This window comes from Dothidotthia symphoricarpi, assembly GCF_010015815.1.
Source record: "Dothidotthia symphoricarpi CBS 119687 unplaced genomic scaffold P153scaffold_28, whole genome shotgun sequence".
NCBI lineage: Eukaryota > Fungi > Ascomycota > Dothideomycetes > Pleosporales > Dothidotthiaceae > Dothidotthia > Dothidotthia symphoricarpi.
The window spans coordinates 63785-77035 of NW_022985035.1; the positions used below are offsets into that span (position 1 = coordinate 63785).

At 49.4% G+C, this 13251-nt stretch overlaps 4 protein-coding genes across 4 annotated transcripts; 3 read left to right on the forward strand and 1 right to left on the reverse strand.

The window, feature by feature from the left end:
• Nucleotides 1-81: 81 nt before the first annotated feature.
• P153DRAFT_391348 (uncharacterized protein) lies at nt 82-2437 on the reverse strand (the record flags this gene model as incomplete). Its single annotated transcript, XM_033671045.1, has 2 exons — nt 82-330; nt 2255-2437. The coding sequence occupies 2 exons, from the start codon at nt 2435-2437 to the stop codon at nt 82-84; spliced, it is 432 nt and encodes a 143-aa protein (XP_033518016.1).
• A 2741-nt stretch (nt 2438-5178) lies between these two features.
• Nucleotides 5179-7104, forward strand: P153DRAFT_401790 (uncharacterized protein; the record flags this gene model as incomplete). Its single annotated transcript, XM_033671939.1, has 2 exons — nt 5179-5946; nt 6003-7104. The coding sequence occupies exons 1-2, from the start codon at nt 5336-5338 to the stop codon at nt 7102-7104; spliced, it is 1713 nt and encodes a 570-aa protein (XP_033518017.1). The 5' UTR covers nt 5179-5335.
• A 210-nt stretch (nt 7105-7314) lies between these two features.
• On the forward strand, nt 7315-9049 carry P153DRAFT_401791 (uncharacterized protein). The gene is made up of 2 exons (XM_033671940.1): nt 7315-7822; nt 7876-9049. The coding sequence occupies exons 1-2, from the start codon at nt 7491-7493 to the stop codon at nt 8912-8914; spliced, it is 1371 nt and encodes a 456-aa protein (XP_033518018.1). The 5' UTR covers nt 7315-7490; the 3' UTR covers nt 8915-9049.
• A 1057-nt stretch (nt 9050-10106) lies between these two features.
• On the forward strand, nt 10107-11576 carry P153DRAFT_303597 (uncharacterized protein; the record flags this gene model as incomplete). The annotated part of the gene is made up of 2 exons (XM_033664527.1): nt 10107-10491; nt 10561-11576. 2 exons carry the CDS (start codon nt 10107-10109, stop codon nt 11574-11576), a joined length of 1401 nt encoding a protein of 466 aa, XP_033518019.1.
• Between the last annotated feature and the right edge of the window lie 1675 nt (nt 11577-13251).

A 13251-nucleotide genomic window follows, 5' to 3' on the forward strand; every position in this document is an offset into this window, starting at 1 on the left:
GCCTTGGCGCCCTCTGACAAATCACATTTTTGACCAACCTCCACACCGAGTGGCAGTCACTCTGTTTTCTCCACCACAATCTCAGGCCGCCGATGGTTGCTGCTGAACAACCGCCGGTATGTTGCTCGCGTCTGGCAGGACATATATAGTCGCTGAAGTTGCTATCACCAGCACCACCGTCTCTGCCGTCACGTCGGCTGAGAACATGTACCCGACTATCTTCATGCTGCAAATGCCAACAACGACGAAGCCAGTTGCGTAGATGATATCCCACACACAAAAGTACATGTTTGGGAGTACTTGATCCATCCTGAATGTGTGTGAAAGCAGCTGAAAGTTGTCAGTGGTCGTAGTACGTAGGCGGGAAGGACTTGCCTTGGTGTTGGTTGAACAACACAAAGTCAAGGAGATTCTGGGTTGAGATGAATGCCGAGATTGTTACGTTCGTCGACCTAGCTAGGTTGGGTCAGCTCTGAGGGCCAGTGACACTGTTAAACGTGAATCTACTCACAGTATGGAAAAGTGTGTAGGATGAGTTCGCTCGATGTCTGTGGAACTAAAGGTAGCTCAAGTCGACCTTTATAGCCCTAGGCGTGTAGAGTGAGTATTCAAAGTTTGCAACCACGCTTTCCATGTCTTGTTTCTAACGCCTTCGTCTGTCTGTCCATTGTATTATCATTTCCACTCAGCGATGACTCTCCAAGGTAATACATAACAGACTACGACAGCTCACGATGAATCGCGAATCTTCGAGACACATCATAAGACACGCTTGTAAAATCGCAACGCGAGACTTTCTTCAAGGACACACTATGTCTCCTGGGTCCTAGGAACTTATTTGTCTTGTCAGGAGGAACGGTCCGTTGGCATACAGATGCTTAGGAACACTGCATTGAGCGCGCCAGCATATCCGACGAACTTGACTCAAGGTCTGGTGTTGTTGAACTCAAAACAAGACACAAAGACTGCCACCGGACAACTGATTGTATTCAATTTCTGCGATTGTCAGCGCTCGCCGGTCAAGCTTAGACTTCTACACTATGTCTCTTAGCTTGGTCATCTGTTGCCATGAAATGTTTGTCTGACTCTCCGTCTTGTCGTCCCATGTCAGAAAGATTTACCGGCACTCACCATGACGCCACTAAGAGGGGAGTCGTGGAACTTCGTCCTTCGAGCGGGAAAAGTACACCGCACTCCTTGGCAGATGGAGATGGAGCACACCCGGCCCTACAAGATCAGTACTCGAACCGAGCGAACTGTCTGCGTATCTTTGTTTATTCTTGAGAGCAATCATTGCTCGGATCTTCCACGAACTTCTTGACAACAACAAGCAAAAAAATGGTAATCAAGGTGAGCTGATTCCATCATGCTCTTACAGACGCAAGGATGAGAAGGCTGCCCAGCAAAACATTGGTTTTCTATGGGAACCGCTGAACATCACAGGATCGGATCTTTCTCACGGCGCCCACAGAGAGTACCAGACTGATTGAAGGCTGACCACCGGAAAGTGGGCAAAGTCCCAGAGATGGGCGGCTGCTGCGTTTATCTATATAATGTGAACAGTGGATCCCCAAAGCTAAACGAATGGCACAGATGGACTATCAGTCGTGCCCACGATATAGCTTACTGGGTAGGTCTTTCCAACCATATGCACCGGCTTTTGGGGACCGACTCGAAAGGACTTGGATGGCCAGAATGTGTCCCAAAGAACTCAGAAAAGAGTCGTACCCAAGCTACGTATCACATCCTCGCATACAAACCACCTATACACAGGCCAAGATCATTTTGTAGGACACTACCCCCCAAAAGCATTTTCTACAGAGTTTGTTGCTGTTCACATCCAAGACAGATGATCCGCAAGGAGTTTGCGTACTTCTCGACACAACTATTATATCTCGTCTCGTCGGGGGCACGGAGTCGTGCTCTGCTACCGCCGGAGACGCTGGCACATCAATACAGATGAGTCGCAAGCACGTAGCTTGCAGAATGTGGCGGCGGCGGCGGCGGCGGCGGCACAACAATGTCAGGTCTACACAAATTGGCTGTCATCACTTGTCTGCCGCGAACTCGGCACCCTTTTCCATGTCGTCGGGTGACGAGTTGACCCAGCCAAACGATAGGCCGGTGGGAAGGATTCCGGGACAGACTTGTCTCCTAAATCATAGCATAATGATACGCCGCGTAAGATGTCTTGATAGCTTTTGAGATACGAACTGAAACAAGCATGGATCTTTTTTGACTGCCTCCAACATACCTTTCTGTCGGTAGTCCAAGCGAGTTTTGTCTTCACGATATGGGCACGAAAGCGTCGTGGCGAGACATTCTGAGATGAGAATGCGGGTTCATCTTGTGTTGGCTCCCAACCATCATTGGGAGTTGTATGTTTGCGGGTGAGTATGCCGGACTGAATCGGGGCAACGCAGTATCTCTTTGGCATGTCGATGCCGCGATATGATAGACGAAGTCGGTGAGGCTGTGGGGAAGGTCTTCAATATTGAGGTTGGAACATCCGGGCGGCAAAAGTTGGGAGATGAGGTAATCTTTGTGAACTAATAGTGAATGACAGTAGGCGTAGAAGACATAAGTTTTGTTCACAAGTAAACTAGCTTGGGTACACTACTCTACAAGCACAAAGGGTATTAGAAATACTATAGGAGATGGCGCATAGGTATGTCAAACATAAGGGGGAACAACAGTGTAGAGCGAGCACCGTTTCTGCCATATGCAGAACATTACGAACTGGACGACATTGTGAAGAGTTTCTGGAGATTCCGCATGGTTCTAAGACTATATTCTCACATGTAGATTACCTCAGTACTTGTCTCAGCTGTAATACGACTAATAAGTGCAGGTCTTCAGATGCATTGTTGGCTACCCCAAGGTCTTTCGGATTTTTGATACACTTGGTAACCCTCGGGTTTGGGATGTGGAAGAGAGCGATGTTACTGCTGGTTGCTTGCTTAATCTCTTGGTCTGCACAAGCAAGCTCATTTGTTGTGACATCTAGTATCTGCCGAATGACTCCGTCACTACAAGACATCTCAGGTCTCTTCTACTCTGCCTTAAAACTCCTTTGAGATATATGAGCAATAGGAAGCAGTTAATAGAGCTATATCTACACTCTCAGCCGATGCGATGATGGTTACCATGATCGGTTGTAGAGTGCAGTTGTGGAGATGATGTGCATCCGGTTACGGGGTGACTTGGAGTTTTGCTCTACTTACTTGACCTCAATTCTGTGGCGTGGAATTTATAGGTTTATTTCTATACATTGTCAGGCTAGAACTCCAACCAACATGAGCGAGGCCGTTACCGTCTCGAAATGCTAGTGCGGAGGTCATGAGACGAGTAGCCCCAGTGACGAGGAGGCTCGGATTTTCGCATTACGCCGTGAACCTTAGACCTGGAAGCTTGGAATCTATAGCGAATGGTTTGATTAGCATATGTTGAGATTGTCAAATAAAACAGGTAAGTTCTCTTAATAAGAAGAGCTCGTGCACATATTTTAGGCAAGCTGTGTCTTGGACCTTTGCTGCATCGCACGAAACCTGTATTGAAGGCGCGGAAGAGGAAGCAGAGATTTTGAAAAGTGTGTAGAGATTGTTCTGGCCAATATAAGAAGTTGAGAAATGTTGCCGAGTGAGATTCGCTGGTTCTGACCTGAGCAGTCTATTACAAATGTTCTTGCATTTTGACTGATAAACTACAGATCGCAATTCTGAATCGTACAAATGATTTGACGGAAATTAATAGGCGGCTTGTTCCGTTTTCTTTCATAATAAGCCAACATTCATCCAGTGGCTGAATGCAGCAGTGACAAGAAGCCTGTGAGAAGTCCGCTTATAGTCTTTCCTACGTTATACAGCTCAAATCCTGCGTTTCAAATATGGACCTACGAGTGGCAATGAGGAGTCAGCCAGATGTTTCACTAATAAGCCAAGCTGTCTGTAGAGGCTTGTGGGTGCGAAGAAGACCAGCCCGTTAGAATTCGTCGCTAATTCTCCTCTTCGTGCAACGGATCACGATTATGAAAAGTATATATGGGTTGATGAGTGTTAGTGAGAGTTGAGATTAAGTCTCCGGCAACTTAAGTGAGCGCGTTCAACCGAGAAAAGCCGATATTGAAACAGCAGCCCATCAAGAAAATGCCTGATTTCCAGCCAAACAGGGTCAATCGCAATTTCATGTTTAAGGGAGAAATGAAAAAAGTAACGAGCAATGTCTAGTTCAATGTTCAGCTAATACAAATGAAACCATCTCATCTTTGGTTACTGATGCCAAGACAACCAGCCTACTAAAAGACCCCTTGGCTTTTCGCTATATGCGTCAAAGCGCATTTGTGGATTGTTGAGATGGATAATAAAGCACTGTTGAGTGACTGATTTATCTTTCAGCCAGTTCAAGTCTGATGGAATTCGCGCTGTGTCGAGTTGTGTGTACCCCGAGCGATGATGCCAGATTCTATCATAAGCTTCTGCAACATTTAGGTGTCTCGGTGAACCGAGTAAACGGCGTAAATACACTCAAATAATCGATTAAAAGGGTTTACCCAATCTAGATCCTGTCGAAGCTATTTAGAGGCGTCTGTCGCGGCAATTGACGCTATCGACCGCAAGATGTGTCGGGACGGCATTCTACCAAATCAGCCGGGCGGCCCGAGCAATGCAATATGCAAGCCAAAGAAGACTTCAGAGAAATCACGACTAATGTTGGGCTGGGAAGGACATGGCGAGAAGAAAAAGCTGCACGGCACTCATGCACTTGGTGGGTGCAGATGAGTACCACCGATGAGACCTTGCTTTGTGAACGAGACATGTTAATGCTTGATCCGAGGGCAGACACGGAATGAGAGCTGCTGCCGCTCCAAGAGAACCTTGTACATGGAAATGCGGTTCTGGATTTAGACCGTGCATCTCTCGCTGGAGGTTGACCAGAAGTGGGCCTTCCATATGAACAGCTCGCAGGTGCGCAGGGGGAAAGCAGATGATGCAAATATGCATAAATAGGCCACGAGGAATCGATACAGAGGGTTTACCCAAGCTAGACCTGGAAGGTTGAGTCGAGGGGGGGGATGGTAGGGCTTGGTGTTGTTTGGGCGCACAGTCAATCACGAGTACGCATCACCACGCTAACTGATGGCAAAAGCCTCGACTCGAGATCAACGCTACCACAATGATTCTGAATCTCACCGTCACAACGGCCATGACGTTGAATTCCCCACGCTGACTAATTGTCGAGTCCCCAAGCTATGACGCGCGCCCCAGCCAGACACCAGGCTAGCCCCTCTTAGCCCTGCAGCTTCCCGTGAAGGCATCGCGTGTCTGGCGTCGCACACATGCCCATCGGCCGACGCCCCAGCCTCGTTGCGCGCGAAGACGACGGGCTGCAGTACTTTGACCGCCTCACCGAGACGGAAGATGCCGCCGAGCTTCTTTCGCGATTCGAGAAATACCACCCGCTCCCGCCCACGACACAGGCCTCGGGCTTCACAACGACGCACGCGGAGAAGTACATTCTCACTGCGCGCGCACTGGGGATCCACAAGCTGCTGGACGGCGACGGCGACGGCGACGACGACAACGACGACGACGTCACCGAGCCACGGCGACGCGCACTCGAGCGGCGGTTCCACGTGGGCGTCACGGCGGTTGCGTCGTTCCACCTGACGGTGCGCAACATCGAGCGCATCAGCGACGAGTGGGGCACCGATGCGTGGTTCCGGCTCCGCGACGCGGGCGTGGTGCTGCCTGTGCTCGCGCCGCCGAAGCGCGTGTATGAGAAGCTCGCGACGATTGCGCAGCACCTGACTCTGGGCCAGTTCGCGCAGCGCTTCCAAGACGCCTGGCCGCAGCTCATACGCGGCCGCCGGCTCGAGGGCCAGCCCGAGCGCGCGGTCCAGTACGAGGACCTGCGGCTGTTCTACGAGGAGCACATTGTGCCTGGCTTGTGAGCTGCACGACGCGTCATGTGACGGTGCCTGGGCTGACAAAGAGGGCGTGCAGGTACCATACACCAGAGTCGTCGGCGGACACGCCATCGCGCGACGACGAGCCGCCTCCCGGTGAAGCGTCGCCACGTGCCGTCGAAGTCGCCCGCGGTGCCCCAGTCGACGCGCGCTTGGAGGAGCCCCGCGTCTCGCATTCTCCCGCGCCCTCCTTCGCACGCTCGCCCACGCCCCCGCCCACGCCCACGCCCACGGCCCCGCGACAAACGGACCTCGATGACATAAGCATCACGGGCTTCGACGTCGACGACACGGGAACGATACACGGTGACACGGGCGTGGCAGGTGCCGAGCAAGACATCGCCATGGTCAGCACTAGGGGGGCAAGCGCGACGGGCGCCCAGCAACCCAAGGCAGCGCACACGACGCAAGATGCCGCGAAAGACGCTGCGAAAGGTCCTGTGGAAGACGCTGCGAAAGACCCGACACCTCCCCCGAAAGAACAGGCCCCCCTCAAAGACGTCTCCATCGACACGCTCCGCAAAACAATGTCTGGCAGGTTCCCCACCATGCTCTCCCTCTTCGACCATTCCTCCCACGCCGAAGCCACCGCCCGCCAAGCCCTCCACAGAGCCGCACAAGGCGCCGCAGACGCTCACCAAGCTTTCGTCCAGACAAAGCAAGACATTGTCCACCAGCTCCCCCCCAACGGGCCCTGGCGCAACAAACACGGCTTCACCGTTACGTCCACGACCCTCACCGCCGGCAAGCAAGAACTCGACGAGGAAGTCGCCCTCGTCGAGGCCCTGCAGGCTGTCAGCTCCAAACACAGCGCTGCGGCACGGAGGCTGGGCACTGACCACTCGAATCTTTTGGCGAAGAAGCGCAAGGCGAATGAGGATGTGGGGGAGGCGATTGTGCTGTTGGGCGACGCGGAGGAGGTGAGGAAGGGCGCGAAGAGAGTGAGGGCGGAGGCCAGGAGGGAGCTTGTTGAGATAGAGGGTGCCGTTGACGCCACCATGGCGTTTGCGGTGAGGTGGTATGCGGGAATCGCGAAAGCGAGGGAGGAGGATGACGGCGGGGGTGGAGAGCGTGGGGAGAGTAGTGCAGATGAAGAGGACGAGGATACAAACGAACTTGGAAATGGAGATGGCGAATAACTGTAAATTGTCTGTACCAAGACAAAAGTGCCTGCACACTTGCTCCCAAACACTGCCTTGAATTTCCACAGACATATTCACCTGTTACCACGCATCTTCGCGTCTTGGCGTGGTTGGCATGGCTGGCATCACCTGACTGCGGTCATGTGCACGGCTAGCGCGGCGCAATCCATCAACACGCGAGCCCATGGTAACAAGCACACTCCAACACTCCAATGTCCAGTCACGTTACCCTGCTTGCTGCCACACATCACTGGGTGTGTAGCAAGCCCCTCGCCGCTTATAGGCGCCCCGCGTCGCGAGGTTGGCCTTGACGACTCCATTATCGACACCACACGACTCACCACACAACTGACCACACAACCCACCAAACGACTGGTCGGCTAATGGACGACAATTCCTCAGGCGCCCCCAAGCTCGGCCCTCCCAAGCGCTCTGCCACCGATGCTGCGAGCACTTCAGCCTCCAAGCGCTCCAGGACCGTCAACACAGGCACGTCATTCAGCCAATCGGCGAGAACGCGCATCATGACGGACAGCAACTACCAGTGCATGAACTGCGAAGCTTTCAACGTCCAAGTTGCCCATGTCTTTGCACAGGTGGACAAAAACTTGAACGACTACAAGAACTTGTCCATGACGCATTTGAACGGCCACAGCGACTTCATGAATGGCGTGCTGCTGTGCCCAAACTGTCACAAGGCGTACGATCGTCAGTGGTATGCTTCGTCTTATGGGGTTGTGCAGAACATCACGACTAACCACGTGCCAGGAAACCGGAGCTCCTCATTGTCCCCAAATACCTCGAATTCTTCATCGAGGCCGAGAAGAACGCCCAAGCACAAGGCACGCGGGTCCCTCCCACCTCGGACATGTACGCCGAATATTGCAAGGTCCGCGACCAGGCTCTGGACATGGCCAAAGGCGGGCAGTATACCCTCTTCATAGACGCCGACTTTCTCGGCCCCTTGAGCCTCCGCAAGGTCGGAGAGGGGAAAGATGCGCAATGGACGGGAGATCCTATGGCTATGTTGTATCGCGCCATGATCGCCTCGTGCCAGATCGTTTCGCCGCGGGGGCTTCCATGGAAGGTGCACAACCAGTTGGCCACGCTGAAGGACTTGTACAGGACCGGCAACGATACGTTATATGCGCGTCGTGATGCCGGACAAGGTGGAGGTGCCGGACGAAGTGAAGATGCTGCTGGACAAGGTGAAGATGCTGCTGGACAAGGCGGAGATGCTGCTGGACACGATCGAGGCACGGGAGCACACCCACCAGCTCCACCTCAGGCCGGGCCTCCATCGTCCACCACACTCTCACCCGCCCACGTCGACAACAACATGAATGCTCACGCTGTTACGGGCATTCAACCGCCGCTGTCGTCTTGCACAACAACCCCTCACAAACGCCAACTGCGAAAGCGAGAGCATACAGACGATGGACCTGACTGCTCGCGACGCTCCAAGTGCACCAAGCTCGAAGCAGGGCTTACTGCAGAAGATACCACCCATGAACGGACAGGCCTCGAACACGTCTGGGACCTGTTCTTGAGTTCGTCGGACCTCCTCAACCCCAATCAGAAGTGCGTTGATGTCGACACGCCTTCAGTTGACATGACCGCCGTCGACAGCCTTGCTGACGCTGCGCCCACCCCAAAGCTGTACAATCCCGACATGGACAACAAAAGGTTTTGGAGATGGGAGGGCCGCACGTCGCAGGACGCTGCCGAATACTGGAAAGCCGTCTTTGTGCCGCTGTATGCGCCTAGGAAGGTCGGTGAGATGGCTGACGCTGGGACTTGTCGTTGATGTCGCGGTAGGCGGTGGTACATTTGCATAGATTTCAGTACTTGGGTGCAGCGTCTGGGTTGGACATCTGTTTCATTTCTAGCTACTGTGATGACTACATAGACTTTTAGACATGAATTCCAACTCTTCAAATCGCTTCGTGGTCTGCACTTGATGTTTCGTGATGCCCTTTGTGTTCGTCATGGTGCCATTACTCAGCAGACCCACTGTTCTGTCGCATTGTCACGTCGCATTTCCACTTGCCGTCGCATCACCACTTTATTGTCGCATCACCACTTTGTTGTCGCATCACCATTCTACTGTCGCATCACCACTTTGCTGTCGCATCACCACTCTCGCGTCGCATCGCTTATAACGCGTCGCATCGCCAATAACGCGTCGCATCATCACGTCGCATTATCAGCCCACATCATCACGTCGCGTTATCAGCCCGCATCACCACACGCATCACATCACCACTCTCATTACCACTGCCTAATAGCGATCTGCATCCAGAGTCACACGCTCACAACCACAACATCACGACACAATGGACAGCGCCACCTTGGGCAGTTTCCCTAGCGCAAACGTGCGGCTATGCAAAACTTGCCATGGCTCGTTTTCGCAGCACGCAAAAACAACACGTAGGGTTTGTACCAGATGCCGCCAAGGTGAGCAGAAGCGAGCCACCCAGGAGAAACTGGAGAGGAGAAAGAAGGAGGTTGCCGAAAGGGGACCTGATTGGAAAGTCTGCACACGATGTCAAAAAATCAAAAAGAGAGAGACGGACTTTGAAATTGATGCTTCGTCAGAGCCCACCCGTTGCATCAGCTGTCAGAATGGTGACCGTCACAAGCGGACACTCGCACGGGCACGGAATCGAAGATCGGAGGACGAGGCTCGTCAGCAATCAACCACGGAGACTCGTCAGCCATCAACCACAGAGACTCAACTATGGATGCTCAACATTCTCCACCCGTCGATGCCCGAACCTCATCTACCATCGGTTTCCGAGACTGATCAGTCACCCATCACGGAGACTCCTCAACCATCAAGTGTGGAGACTTTTCCAGGTCCCTTAGACATCATAGACCCAGCCCTCACAAGGAGTGTCCATCCGGATATGTCTAATTCGACACACCCAAAAGCCCAAACCCTTCGGGAGATGCTCCACCACGAGCATACGGCCAGTGTCGACCAACTTGCATCTGAGATGGAAGAGGCTATCCACAACCACAATGAAGGTTACGACAGTTGCCTGAAAGCCTATGAGGAGTTCTTGCGACACTATAAGCGCACTGACCTGCAAGGAGAGCAACGGATGGAGCTTCCCAATCACCACTACATACCGAGAATGGCGACGTTTAGTCCAGGTTATATTGGAAACGGATCCAGCACACTCCCTCGGGGTGATTTTGAGATCAGTGAGAAACACCATTTGGGTGGATGCCAAATCCTCTGCGCAACGATAGACCAGCTGCGGGCAGCAAAGAAAGGTAAAGGGATACCCCATGCGCCCTATGTTCTCATACCTCCCGACAACAATCGTCCGCCTGACACGAGCAATCTGTTTCGGGAACTTGAACAATCTTACATCAGTTGTGATCTGGAGTATCAAAGATACAGGCGTCGATCAGATAACGACCCACCCACAAGCACGATGCCAGTTGCAGATTTTCTCCAGCGTTTGAATCAACCACATGGAACAAGGCAACTATACCATGATGGTCAACCCCCACTGAACTTCCTCAATATCTCTGGCTCGGTGGGGACGCACATTTCTCGGGAGAATGATGTGGTAGAGGAACTGGATCTCACTTTGCTGCATACGCTGACTTCCTCTCTTCGAGGCAAAATCAACGCAAACATTGGATGTGGCAAGGAGGCAATTCAGACAGCCGCTCTCAACGATATGAAATCGTGTATGTCATTTCATCTCGTTGGAGAACGCGGTACCATGTCTGCATGGCACCAGGACATCGTCGGAGGAACGCACATTACTCCAGTTTCAGGCGGTAAGCTCTGGTCCATTTACGATGGACCTGTGAATGATGAGGTCATCGAGAGTTTTTCAAGTACTGCTGAACATGGTGGCGTCTTATGGAAACCACCTGCTGGCACAGTCTTCACTATCTACCTCGCACCACAGTGGACGCTGGTTATGAATGGGGATTTCACCCCACATATGGCCACCTCTATTGGAGGACCCTTTACGCACCTCGTCGGCGGTCAAGTATGGTCGAGTGAGCCCGAAAAGCTTGAGCCGCTCCTCCAAAAACAGAAGTGGCTCATTGAGAATGTGAATGTCGCTTCAAACGAGCCGGTTCCCCGCCAACTCCCCGACGTTCTTCTCGAATTGGAGCTGTACATCATTCGATCCATCTCCGAACACAACAACCTTACTCGTACCTATCCCACCTCACTGCCGCGCTACACGGAGACTCATCTCCAGCTCCTCCGGTCGTTTATCTCTCATATCAAGCCACTGCTTATGTGCAACTGCAAGCGTGGATCTTGCAGGCCTCCAAAGTGTCCGTGCAAATTCATCTCATCAGAATATGGAGATGAAGTTGGAGGAATTAATACTGTGAAGCACATTGGAGGATGTACCGCATTCTGTCATCCCGACTATTCTGATCCTGCTACACGAGCGTGCAAGCGGACAGCCCTTGCAAAGTCATAAACAAATAGAGATACCAATAGTCCAGCGTCATTTCAAGCATACACCTATCACTTAAGCCCAGTCAATGTTTTTAACGGTGTGGCCAGTCTGAACGACAGCTATATCTGACGGCATGCCACATACAGCCGCTGTACGACAACAGATCGAACGATCCACATTTCATTCTTTTTTTCGAGTTTTAGAACCTTCTCCTCATTCTCAACAATATCAGTCGTTCGGTTGACATCACCATCAACGAGTCTGACGGAAAATGCTTCGTGTCTAATGAATGGGACCGAACATTCAGCGAAACAGCAGGTCTTTTTCAGCCTGACGAAGCAAGGATTCTAGTTCAATACAACCACAACTACCAGCACTATGCGTGGACTTGTGCAATCAGCATCCTTCTTCTCCAGTGCTATCGGCTCAGGGGCACGGACTGGGAAGAGCTGTATGCGACATCGTCCGAGGCCGTAACAAGCTATAACATAGCGAAACTAGGTGTATATGAAATAGAAAGTAAGAGCTTAATAAAGAAGATATTCTATACAGAGGAGATTTTACAAGCTTAAACTAAATAAAATAGTTTTTTATATATAGCAAGCGCTTTTATTAGAGTAAGAAATATAAGAGTATTAAAAGTATATTACTATTAATAAAGTAAGAGGTATTAATAATAGTATAAATAAAAAGAAACTAAACTGTTATAAGAAAATAGAAAGTATTTCTTAGCAAAACAGTAATATCTTCTACCTAGAAGATAAAGATATCTTATTACTATTAAGTATAAGAAAATACTTAGAGTAAATAGGCCTATATAACTTATAGAGCGTTCTATAACACCTAGCTGTGCTAACTAAATAAGACTACTACTAAGACGTGTAATAATACTACTTTAATATTAGATTAGAGCTACTTTAAGTAAGGTTTTATAGATCTTAAGTATACTACTTAAGAAAGAAGATTATAGAAGAAATCTATAAGGTACGATACTTTGTAATAGAACTATATAACTAAAAAATAATAATAATAAAGCTTAATATAGTAGTAATAGTAATAGTAATAGTAATAGTAATAGTAATATTAATACTAATAGAAAGTAGAAAGTACTAGCTAGGTTAGACTTTAAATACGATAGTAAGTATAAATATTAAAAATAAATAAATAATTAAAGTAAATATAAAAAAATAGTAATAGGAAGATTATATTTTAGTTTTTATTATCTATATAATACATTGTTATATAGCTTAATATATCTTAAAGGAAATTTTCAAACTCTTATAACTTAAAACCTAGTAGCCTATTATAAATAAGAGAGTTTAATTTCTTTAGTAATTTCCTTAGTAGTTTTTAGGTAGTTTTAATTAATAATAGTTTTAATCTAGAGATTCTATAACAGACTTAAATAAGAGTAATACTTTATAAAAAGAAAGCTTAAGAACTACTATTAAAGACAATTTAGAAACAATAAAGTAGTATATAGAAGTTTAATTAAAAATATATAGAATTAACTAAACTTTAAAAACTTTTAGTTTACAAAATTATTATTCTTAAAGCTAAATATAAGTACTCTAGCTTATAGGCTTTATTAACTAGTTAATAACTTTTAAGAAGAAAAAAGACTTTATTAAAAATACTTTTCTAGATAACATTAATCTACATTAAGTTATAGAGATATTATAGTATTTTTATTTAT